The 12,914-nt window shown below is 39.9% G+C and overlaps 2 protein-coding genes across 4 annotated transcripts in view; one reads left to right on the forward strand and one right to left on the reverse strand.

Moving 5' to 3' along the window:
• Positions 1-9,897, reverse strand: part of LOC129780682 (uncharacterized) — a 30,585-nt gene extending 20,688 nt beyond the window's left edge. Inside the window, exons 1-2 of the mRNA XM_055789137.1 lie at positions 9,141-9,897; positions 8,301-8,460 (exon numbers count right to left, since the gene is read on the reverse strand). Coding sequence (XP_055645112.1) covers positions 8,301-8,460; positions 9,141-9,897 — 917 coding nt within the window. The remainder of the gene's footprint in view (positions 1-8,300; positions 8,461-9,140) is intronic.
• LOC129767553 (cadherin-99C) overlaps positions 1-12,914 on the forward strand; it is a 442,929-nt gene that overhangs the window by 89,417 nt on the left and 340,598 nt on the right. For all 3 annotated transcript variants that reach the window (XM_055768573.1, XM_055768599.1, XM_055768582.1), the window contains exon 2: positions 10,978-11,772. The gene's annotated coding sequence lies outside the window, so the exon portion shown is untranslated. The remainder of the gene's footprint in view (positions 1-10,977; positions 11,773-12,914) is intronic.

A 12,914-nucleotide genomic window follows, 5' to 3' on the forward strand; every position in this document is an offset into this window, starting at 1 on the left:
ACATAGTCCACGTATAGATTATCAATCCCTATTTTATGGTTGGCAGGTTGGCTTCTCCCCTCTGGGCCCTCAATCCGATTCTGCGTAACCCTTGTTTGCTCCATCTCGTGTGCCACAGATAGAACGGAGCCCACCTCCAGATTCTGGTTGGTTTTCGTTGTTGCAGGGCAAATTGTGTGACCAAGAGCGATCATTAAAAACTAGATCTACATCTACCCGTTTCACAGCGTCTCATTTCGTATTCACAGCATTTCAGCAAGTTTCACGAAATCTTCTTTCAGCATCTTCTCTGACTCACCTTTTTTTTTTCGTCGGTGGGCTCTCCATTAAACAATAAATCTTCGTCGTCCGCTTTCAAGCTGCGTTCAATTTCCAGGAATTGGCGATCCACGCAAGGGTTTATCTCCGTGCCTGCTGGTGGTTCTGGCACGGGATAACCAGAATCTTGCCTTTTTTTTGCACATTAGTGTGGTTGGTTTTAATCCGGTCATCAAACCGTCATCAGCCCAAGTGGGGTGGGGCTCTCGTGTGTGTATGATTATTGTAGTCAAATCGCGAGTGGAAAGGGCAACCGGTGGTGCTGAGTGGTGGGCATCGGATTGCCCATCAAGTTTCGAGTTGATTCATGTCCGCTGTATGTGTGAGACTAACGCACCCTTTCTCATCGCCTCTTCATTTCGAATCGTCACGGTCTTTAACTTAAATGGTTTTCAAGAATTTTTGCGTGACAATTAAAATGAGTGACGCGACACATTCGGCGTGAGCCTCGAACAAGAAGACTGAAGTGGCTGATATTTGTCATCGAGGTAATTTTATTTTCTCCCCGAAGAGCTAGGAAGAGTTTTTTGGAGTGTTGTTTAGTTGCCCATTGAAATCCCCATAAATAAGGATTGGTCTGAGTCTCTAAAATACGATGTGGTTTTCTCAGCGCAGTAACATAATCATTTAAATCGTTTCCAACTCATCTTCACTCATCCTCGGGGCATATTGTTGTCGAATTTTCTCCAATCAGCACTATTCGTTCTGCCACCTGTTTTTTTTTCTTGTTCCATTCCCTCCAAGCCATCAGTCTCGTTTGCCTCAGTTCGAAACCCGTCAGTCGTCGCAAAGGTCATCGCGATCAAAGAATAGTCGCGGGGGAACGATAACCATGGCCACGGACCCATCCCGTATGGCGCAAAGGCGAAACAAACTGTCAGCCAGCCAGTGTAATTTAATCCAATTTACCTCTCTTTCCTTTGTTAACTTTATTACCACACCGACCAACCACACGGGGTTCGGCACTCACCGGCTGCACATACGCCCCGGCGTCGGATAGGAGCATCGTTGCAGGTTAAGAACCTGAACCCGGCTGCAGGAACGTAAATAAATCCTCTTGCGGTTTTTGCAGCAGCAGCGCGACCGGCAACTTTCGAAGATTTAACGCGGCCAGGCCCGTCAATATCTCTTGGAGTGGCACTTGAAGTGTCCGTAAGCCGTACTTTGAAACGCCCTAGCTTGAAAGGCAGCAAACGAACACCAGCGAAACCTTACGAATCGAGACCAGGGGTGGATGGTGGGGAAGGTCTCCAGATTATTGAGTCGAATTAATTGCACAGAGAGTGTCGCAAGTTTTAATTCAGGGGTTTTGCTTGAAACTAGTAAAATTGCGTTTTGTGTCGAACCCAGCGCTCGAGAGTTGCCAGCGTCGTTTATTATCACGAACTGATATTTTTTCCGCCAAACAGTTGATTTACTGCCCAGCGAACGGAAGAACGGGTCGAACTATTGACGAAGGATTTTCGAAAAGCAGAATGTCTTCTCAGTAGGAGTCTCACGCGAATTAGTAGCGAGCAATTATCGTACACAAATTATGACCATAAATCTCCGTTGATATTCAGGAGTTGGTTTCCCGGGTCGCCGTTAGAGTTTATGGAAGTCAGCATCCTAAACGAATCACACGCAGTTCTCTTTCGCATTCGCGAGAAATAAATTGGTTCAAAATCAGCCCATTAATTCGATATTTGCCACATTCTGCCAATTAAAGCTAATTCTGTAGCAATAAAAAGCAGGTCGGGTTAATAAATTTCTTCAGATTATACCCAGCGTCTAACATGCCCTTCATAACATGTACCCAGCAATATCGATATCCGATTACATTGCTAAATACAGAACAGTTTTTTTCGTTTGCCCCAGGAAGAGGAAATCCCTCATTCACGCTAAATAACAAACTGTCAAAACTGGCTCTGCTGAACACAGGACAATTTTTGTTTTGCCTAGTGGCTACAGTTGAACTTTTGCCCTGTCAACATTTGCAAACCGGAGCTACCTTCTGGTGCACTAATGTAATAAGCAGTGACCTCGACTCTAGAAGAAGGCACCCCGAAAGTATATTTGCTAGCTCGAGAAACAATCACACCGAACTATCAGACTCACCTGTAACGATTAGTGTTACGTATTAACTCGAAAAAAAAATAAATTTGCGCATTTTCCAGTTTTATAAATTTTTTCGCTATAATTTCGGAATTACATTTGTGCGGATTATTTTCGAAAATCATGTTCGATGAACTCATTGCGCTTTGCGTCCGTTTTACGATCGAGATAATCGACTATCAGAGCAGTTAATTTTGGTAGCCGTGGATCGTTTGCGCACTACCATAATTTCACATGATAGCACGATGAAAACCTTGGGGAAATATGGGTAAAATGTACAGGGGTGGTAAGATTAACCGGTGCTCCAATTTCGAGAATTTAACTAAAAATCAATTGATACTATTAGACCACGTCATTCTAAGAACATATGGAGCTATTCGAGACACCTTGTTAAATATGAAACTGTAAAATGTTGAAAATAAGACAGAAGTAACAGAAATTGCTCTCTCGACAGCCATTCAGATGTAATTCTGCGCGCATCGTATTTAGAAGTTTCCCATGAAATTCAGTTCATTCGACTAATCATCAGTTTGGACGACTGAATTGAATGATTTTTTTTATGGTAGAATGGAAAAAGCGTATTCTCATCGCTTTTCTGTGTACATTCGACAGAAAGAGAGAACATTGAAACGTTCAACGTGTGAATCAACGGCTGTGAATTTATTTTCAATGTGGCTGTTGGAGCCGAGCAATGCCTTTTTGGTCACGTTCACAGTACATATTGAGCCGCACTTTCGTGCAAGAGCAGTATGTGATGGTCACCAAAAATGTCGATCGTTTACAACTATGTCTCCACTAGGTTTACATAGTCTCTTTCCGTGATCCCATGGTTATCTTTGCAAGTATTGCAATATTGACCTTCACGGGGATCGTGTTCAATGCCGGATCAGCGAGAGGCAGGAATGTCAATTAATGCCTAAGCCTAGACAAGCTTCGAACGTAACCGGAGGCCTGCCAAGGTTTCACCAAGACGGGGGAAACCGATCTATCAATCTACATGCCATTTCAGGAGAAAGTCACCCTTCCTTATTCAGAGAGCATGACAGTATGACTGTCGGAATCTAATTCGTTTCTGTACCATGTGCGTGTTCCATGTCATAACCAGTATGATCAGTATGATGACCAGTATGAGCATATAGCATGCCGCATGTAGCATGATGCATGACACATCTTGCATGTCGCATTGGGTTATTTGGCATCAGTTCATAAAATTCGGAAAGTCATGGCATGGTTGAATGAATAGACGCTTCAGATTCTGAACGGGTCATCTTGTTTACCAAATCAAAACCCAATCAAGAATATATGAGGAGTGGTCGTACGAATGGTAGATGCAACTTACAAGCAGTATGGGTGATTTGAAGAGCTCAAACGGGCAGTATCCTCTGCGTAGAGAGAGATATATCCTACACTATATAGTTCAATTCAACCGACTTCTTACATATCTCTGGGATCTCAGATAAAATTAGTGGTTCTATAGTTATGAAACGCAGTATATATCCCTCTCGTTCGGATACTATCTGCTCACTACACCAATATAATAATAATATTTCAATAATAATAAGCTTTAATCTTCTCGAATGCTGCTGAAGATGTACGTGCCCACAGCCTCAATTCTACACTTCAGATTTCAGTATCTGGGGATATATGCTAAGAAATATGAATTACGTAAGATATTCGAGTTTGGACACTTTTGAGAAACGTTCTGTTGAGTATGGAACGCCGATTGAAAATGTGCGTGCGGCTTGCAATGACATCGAATAGCGTTTGTGGGTGATCGATTGATCGCCAAAACTATCTTCTGAAGATACTTCTCCTTGTAGAAAGCCTTCGTTCTCTATCAACAATTACAGATGTCTGGCAAATCATCTACTTGCGGACGAATTAATTTGCGAAGACAAATTTGAACTAATTAAGAGTATCTCCCTTACGTTTAGTAAGGTAATATTTTTGACCAGTGATTTGTCCGAAGTCCATTCTTCATTTCATCGTCCATCAAAATGCATGCATTTTGCTTGGTTAGAACTTGGTCGTATAGTTTCCTTGCAGGATTTTTGGCAACCAGGTTCTGTTTCAGCGTCTTGTTGGGATTTTTGCTGTCATGAGACGACCGGAATTCTCCATGCACACACATTCGCCGAACTGTACTAAAGACTGTACTGTGCGCAACAGTGAATTTTTTTCGCCAAATCATGTCCGGAGATCCAAGGATTATTCCGGTCTACCCTGGTGACCTTCGCTCATATTTTCCGATCATATGTTCCGATTGTATGTTACCGTCAATGTTTCACGATAACGTTTAACGTTGGTGTTTACAGTCGTTTTAGTAAATTTGAAAGCCTTGGCGATCATTCCTCCTGACCACGTTGAATTTTTCAACGTGAGTGTACAGAATTTTTTCACGTTTTTCGCGTTTCATCTTTGATATCATTTCAACGCGTGTATCAATCCTGATAGAATTGTTTCCATTTAGTATTTCAGATCAAAACGCTGTCATTAGTTTCTTGGTTTGACAACTAGAGGCGCTGCAGTGACAGGAAAAAACGGTCAAAAAATAACTAGAACAGATAACAGTAAGTGTGATGTGCCAGAATTTTTCGAAGATTCCACTTTATCACATAGAAAGAAAACAAAGGAAGGGCTGCTGGACAATGTTCTGATTTTCACAGATTACAAAACAAATGAACATATTGCTTCAATCCCATTGAAAATCCACAATCCCTAAGGAATCATTTCGAAACAATTTTAATAATAACAGAAGGCAGTTTAGAGCAGTTTGCAAACTACAAACATATGTGAGAATCCTTTTATTGAGATTAGATTAAATGCTTTAAGGTAAACGATTTTTTTATTCGAATGTGTTTTTCATACCTTATCATTCTGCACATTATTGTTTGCACATAAATATATATCATCGCGTGAGAACCATTTTTCATCGCGTCTCATACGTGTTCGAATGAAAGTCGGTAGAATCGAGCAAGATTTGATTTTATCATATAACTCAATCGATATAAGCAGGTTTCAAATTGATTCATTTGAAGGCGTATGATTACAAGAAGTGACGCTGAAGGTACAGAGCCCGTATTCAAATTGAAGGTTATGGCTGTCTGCCTTGAATGTGAATGAATGAATCTGAGATCCAGGTTTAGAATACTACTATTCGAAGTACAGCTACTAATATCAGATTCCATACTCGATCAATTTACCTTGATCTCAAATTCATGTCCAAAACCGAATACTTGAGAACAGATTTCAGTGGTCGCTTTCGATATCTGAATTCCTTAACGATATTCTTAACTCAGATACCATTCTGAATGTGAATCTGATAAAAATTTCTGATTAAAGTATTGCTATCAAATTCAGATTCAGAAATCTAATTATCGGTTGAGATATTCCTATTCCTATTCTTATACGGAAAATATGGAGATTCCTGGCTCAGTAATCATTTAGTTGTTGGATTAACCTAGAGATCTAAATTTCATACTGAATTTTCCAGGACTCAGATTCCAGCCGATGTTTTCTGCATTTTATCATCAGAAGTGTTACTTTTAATCCTTGCTCTTATTTATTAATTACATATACGTTATTTGGAACGGCTAGGTCAAATTAACCCATTTTAGGCCAAGCGTTCGAAAAATCGAACAGCAACTTTGATAATTTTTCATGTGTTTGGAAAGCTACCATATGGTAATGTTTTTGCACAAAAAGATAGCTCAATTTATTAGCTACCACTTACTATCAAGTTCATTCAATTTTGTATAACTTTATTGGGCAATAAATTCAATATGAAGCAAGTATGTTTGGAAGGTGTTCTTACTTTCAATTAAAAACTCAATAAAATACAAAATTATGTGAACTTTTTTACTGTATTACTTTGATAAAAGAACATACATTGCGATATGGGGCAAAAATCGTTCGATTGAGTCTCGTACAGGGAAATAACAACCGGCAAAATTGAGTGTTCGAAAAATCGAACGTTGGCCATAACGAACATTTTTTTCTGCTGATTTAATACCAACACATCTAACCTCTGCAGCGCGTTTTGGTTGATTTACTTTGGAAGACGGAATGTTTTTCATTTGTTTTTGCATTGCATTGAAAATCCTTAACCTTAGCAAGACGGGTCTATGGTACTAGGTGAGGCCGTTTTGTCACTAAGTTGGTTAGTGGAGCGGTATATGAAAACAGTACGGAAGAAAGCAGAAGGGGAATTATTTCCTTGAAGTGTGAAAGAGACAGACTGATCACGAGCGAGCTTGGGCACAAGCGTATTGTGTTTTGTTTACAAACAAAACACAGTAGACTTCCAAGATGGCTGAAGAGTGGTTTTAGCAAGTTGGCCCACCTTAGGAATACTTCTACGCGCCTTGAACCTTAGGTAATTAGGTAATGGCGGCCTGTAGAGTTTCGTGTGTGGAGCATCTGGAGAAAATGATCAGTACATGTAACGAGGAATGAGATTGCCGGACCGAATAATAACCACCCATCCCTCGATTACATTGTTTTTTCGCATCATTTTGGTATTTTGCAGGTTTTGGAAAATGGACAATTGGAAATAAATAATTCTTAAGCATAATAATTTCTCCACGGCCAACAATAAAAGTACCGTAAACCGGGGTGACTTTGATCACTTTTCTGAATATTTCTTGAATATTTTAAGTATGTTCTGGAGACTAAAACTTCTGATAATTTTAAAATGAGTACTGGCATGTATTGAGCAAGATCCTCAAGTATTTAGTAACAATTTTGCTGTTTTTTTTAAATATTCCAAATTTTTTACATCAATTTTAGATCCGGGGTGGCTTTGATCACTTTATTGTTTTGATGAATTTAGAGTGAAAGTTTATCGTTTTGACCAATTTAAACAGCCTAAAGCGTCTTTAATGAGATTATAAGTATGATAAGCAACATAGGGGCCATACACATTCCACGTGGACAGTTTAGGGACCATCCAAAAACTACAATGACTCCACGTTCCATACAAATTTTTGGATTTTTTTTATATGGACAAAAGTTTAACGTGTATAGGTTTTTGACTATTTTAGACCGCCCTTCCCCTCCCGTGGACAAACGTCCATATAAATTCTAAAAAAAATTTAGACCGTGGACATTTTCCAACCATTTTCAAACGCACACCCCCCCCCCCAAACAATCATTTTTTTAGGTAACAAACGAAACAATCAATTCATGATAAAAAAAAATAGGAATTCGTGAGAATAGAAATGATGCTATCTGAGCTTAACAGTTGATGATAATAAAAAATTAAATGAACAAAGAAATTCATAAGATCATATGCAAATCAGTGATATTAAACATTCAAATGCGAACATTGCTGGACTTGGGTTGTCCATGAGACGTTTTATCTCGCAGTTTGCTTGTTGTTTGTTTGTTTGCTGCTCTTCAGTTTCCAATGCCTCCCGTTTAACTTGCATGCCCAACGGATGACAATTTGTCGGCTCCGGAGTCTTCATCTTCACGGTTCTTCATTGCTACGGTTCTTCGCGTTGTCTCGGTTTGCCATAAGTTGCTGTACCTGATCTTTGCTGACGCTTGCACTGGGTTGAATATCTACCAACCGGCGTCTTTTCGGAATATTCCGCTCACTAGCCCTTCCGAACCTTTCCTCCTTCAGTAACAATACCAGTTCATCAGAAAACGAGCTGTTAGTCTGTTCCTTTGCGTTTGGGATTTTTCGTAGGACTGAAAATCTATTCAGCGGATCTTGTTCAGATTTTGTTCAGAGCTTGTTTGAGCAATCGAGGGAAAACGTGCTTCGGGACGCAACCTTTGTTGTCCTTCTTCCAAGCTTCCAAGCCCTTTTCAATGGTCGAAAGTAAGCGACATCTAGTGGCTGACAAAGGTGGGTTGCGTTGGGAGGCAGGAAAACAAACTTTATGTTGTTGTCCTGGCAAACCTTGATCACGGTGTACGATAGATGAGATGCCATATTGTCGCCGATGATGACTCTGGCTTTTTCATTCTTCAAGCTCCGGAAGTAAGGCACAGCAACAGAGAAGAACCAATCTTCGAAGACGACACCGTCAAACCATCCTGAAAAAACTAGGGATAGGTTATACCTATGATATAACCGTAAGGTTGACGTAGGACTGCCTGGACTGGCTTAGTAATCATTTGGGTTTTTTTCAACTAGCAATAATCGCACCTCGGATGTTTATGATTGGGTACCATATTGCCAATGCGTAAAGGTATCATTTGTGTGTATTGATTAAATTAGTGAATGAATGAAACAATTTACGAATTCAATTGCAAACAAATCCCTATTTAGGTCAATTGCTGCTGATTTCCCCAGGCTCCATGGTTTTGAAGTCTGTGTTGGGGAACCATCCATTCATTCCAGCGATCATACCTCAATCGTCGCGCGATCATAACTGAGTGAATTTCCGAGTGGCGCTCGCTTATATACTGATTGGTGTGATTTCAATAGCCTGTTTTTAAAACAAATTTTAAGGCTATTGAAACAAGTTTTTGGATCAAAAAGTAACAAGCATATAACGCGTTGACATTTTATCTTTCGAATGAAGTGTTTATCATACCATTTTGTTCAGTTGTTTATAAGGTATTAACGCTCAAAATCTCGAGGCTCCGGCGTAACGCTTTCGTTTTCGAAACTTTGAACTTACACCCCAGTATAGAAATAAAAGACGTACTCCTACGTCAAAAAAACAAAGTTTTGAAAATCTAGGAATTGAAAATCTGCTATAGTATCATACCTGACTTCGTCCGTTTGTAGCGGCATTTCTTAGGACCGCCCATTGTCCATGTCGGATACAGATGCAGCGCAGTGTAAACTACGTAAGCTGATAATACCTTCCCGGTGGCGAATCCAGCGAACATGACCGAGTACGACGTCTTTGAATGGTCTAGCACGTTTTCGACGTACTTTTGTTCCCTTATAACTACAACCTTTTTCGATTCTGGGTCGTCGGTGAAGTTGGTCTCATCGTAGTTGACGATATTTTCCGCCGGCACATCGCGGAGCGTCTCCTCCAGGTTGTCAAAATAAGATGTGAGGATTTCATGGCTCACTTTCGCTCTGGAACGCTTGATATTTTGGGACCAGCGAGACGCCAGCGATGATTTGTTCCGCTTGAGAAACAAAGACAACCAGTCTTCCCCCGGAATGTTGTCAACGAATCTGGTCGTGATTTTGCTGTGATCAAGGTAGCCCTTGACCAGCTTCTGGATTGATGCTGGAGTTAAGGGATAACCCCATTCTCCGGCAATCCTGATGGTTTCACACAACTCTGCTTCCTGGGAACTGGTCAAGACAGTTGGTCCTCCGGGTGGGTTCGAGTGCAAGCTGTGGAGTTTGTTGTACAACGTTCCGTACGGGATGTCGAAGAGCTGGGATGCCTCGCGGAGTGAAAACTTGAGTTCTCTCACTGCAGCGACAGCTTCCGCCACAGTTTCGGATGTGTACTGCGAATACGTCCTTCCGCCTACCTTTTTATGGTAATTTCGAGGCATCTTGACCACAAAACGAACGATAAATGTTATTTTTTAATCCACTCACGAAAATCTTCCCAAAACGTAAACAATGAAAATGGCTCGCTGACAGTTGGGAAGATAGTTCATCGGCTTGCTCAACAGCCGAAAGTTGCATAGTAGGTTACGTCGTAGGTTGTCGTGAAAATGAAACCAAATAATTCGTTGGTAAGCTTATTCGGACTAAAAATTTCTATTGAGGAAAAAATGTTGAAAATAGTAATGAAAATCATTTGAGTGATATTTATTCATCTTAAGAACTAATATGAGAACCATTTTCAAAAACTTTACATACCGCAGCTTGTTGTTTTGTATCTGTTCGAGTCAATTGTTTGGACGCAATAAAAATAACTGAAAATCTACTTTATTTTAAATTAATCTTTTAGCAATCACTCAGTATTTAACGGGAAATGCATCTATGGTAGTAAAGCTGCCATATTAGAACACGTCCAGTACAAATTATGACAAATCCCAAGTACTACGAGTGCTCTTTCTTACGTATTCAAAAAAGGGATGAAGTGATCAAAGTCACCCCGGTTTACGGTAATAAGTTTAAATTACATGAAATAAGAAATGTGACATCTCACCTTAGGTGGATTAAATCAGGTTCATACTTAGAGACCTCTATCCTTCTGTGCTTGTTCGTCCGTGAATGAATACCGTATATTTGCTAATTTGCTGATTTTCAGTTCGAAGTATGTTTGTGCTTGCAAAAAAAAAAAGTGCGGGTTTCGGCCAATGTTCGATTTTTCGAACAGTCATTTCCCGGAAAATGGAAGATGGGAAAAACATAATTCTTGAACATTGGGGTTTCTTTAGCATCCAATAATCGAAATTACACCAATGACTTTCGTATTAAAAATAATTTTTACAGCTTGGTCGTTAATGGGTTAATCAAGAGAGTCTGAAATGATTGAGCGTTTTATAATAACGATAACGCTATGCCACATCTTTTTATGTCGGTTATCGATATTTTTATATCGACAGGTATATCGCTCTCAATACAAGACTAATGAAAACACATAAATTCAAATTTCCTTCTTTTTTTTAAATTTCTTTCAGGTCGAGCCAAAACCTAGAACTGGGAACAGTATTGTTGAAACACTAAGGAGCCGAAAGCCGATAGCACGTGAAGTGAGTTCCCTGTTTACGAACGACGCGCGAATAGTTTCAACTGCACTGGCCAAAGTGTTATAAAGTGATAATTTATTGGCATTTATCGGCGCTCCCACCCACGGCTCACGGCTCCCATTAATCATCCGAACGCGAAATAATGGAATCAAAGTGAGTTCACGTGTTCTCCCGAGTGTGACTTCAAGATTACCTCTAATTTTCGGTTCGCTAAATTAAATTTATCGCAATCGAGCCCAGCCGAGTAGCCCGAGATTAATGTGGTAAGTGGTTGCAGGTTGCTTCCTGAAGTTGCTGAAGTGCTGTGTGCTGTGTCTGCTAGTGATGACTGCAGGATGACTTCCACTCGTTAACGAGAAGTGAATATTGTGAGATTAGTGTGTTGTGATAGAAGCGGGGTGATTTCCCTTGTCAGTGCCGGGTGAAGAGTTGTGTAATCGTGTCCGCAGCCGCTAACGGGATGACCAGGTGGAAATGTTCTCCCGGGTGCTAGTCGGTGAAATGTAGGATGATTGTTCTATTTCGGGCTTATCTGGATTGTGCGGTAGTGAACTGTTTCATTACGGGGGTAAGGTGCAGAAAGGGTTCTCTCTAGTACCGTGTGGAGTTAATTGGATTGCTAACGAGATCGATCGGAGGCTTGAGATAATACGCTTGCGCTATTGAACTGAGCAAGAGATTAACAGATAGTGCACAGTTGTAGCGTCGGAAGAGTTGAACTGACCGGTGAGTATTCTAGAATTTATAATCATTGTGTAGATTCATCGAAACGAGCGTTGGGTATTTTATTTCATCTCATCGATTGGAGCGACAACGGTAACCGATATGCGGACCACAAAAAGAAAGAGAACCTGTCGGAACCTGTTCCGTATGAAATATAAACCTTTTAACCTTGAGTCCAAATAGTGTTTTAATTTGCTTTCGCAAAAATTCGCGGTCATTTATCGGCCATTCAAATCTCATTCTATGCCCAATGACATTTGGCAGACCCACATTAATCCTTGCCGTTGGGTTTCCAAACCAGACAAGCCATGCGCGAGAACATAAATTAGGTTTTATTTATTTCGATTTTTATTTTTAGTCATTTTTCCCTGGGTGGAATTGATTTAGTACGATACACATAAATTATAGTTTAATTTTGGGTACGAACCACCTCATGTGGTGCTTGGATGTTGAAATTCACACACCGATACATAAATCGAGACAGATTATTGGGCTGTTGTAATAAAACATGTAAACGTATGTGGTGCTATGAATACGCGGAGAACCTCTTCTAATGCCAATAACTTGATCATTAGATGGAAACGTTTATTGCTGGATTCAGTTCAAATTGAGAAACAGAGAATCAGCTCTCTTTTGGGATCTTTTCAACTATTTAAAAAATTTTGAATAATCTAAATAGAAGTTTGACTTTGATTATTACATATATTTTTATTGGGAAACTTGGCAACAGTTTTTGGACGTTCTGTCAGTCAATCTGGGGAGAAACTTTATACACCCATCCCTACCGCAATCCGGTCACCATATTATTTAAAGCATTTTTTTGCAGCCAATCGATTATTGTTCAGTAAAAAAATTCCCAAATAAGAATTGATTGGTCAAAAACAGGGCGTTAAAAAAGCGTAAAAATTGAATGTTGTGTTTCTAAATATCAAAACGTAATCAATCGAGGGGTCTCCCGATGAGCATTCGTCGTGACATCAATTTACATTGAGGACATTTTTGTAAGTCACTTGTGATTGTTCTTGCGATACAAACATTTATAACACATGAATTATACTTTTTTTAAATTTCTAAAACTGATATTTGATTAAATACTAGCTAACCCGGCAAATTTCGTCCCGCCCAAAATGTTTTTTTTTGTTATC

The sequence above is a fragment of the Toxorhynchites rutilus genome, chromosome 1, assembly GCF_029784135.1.
Source record: "Toxorhynchites rutilus septentrionalis strain SRP chromosome 1, ASM2978413v1, whole genome shotgun sequence".
Lineage (NCBI taxonomy): Eukaryota > Metazoa > Arthropoda > Insecta > Diptera > Culicidae > Toxorhynchites > Toxorhynchites rutilus.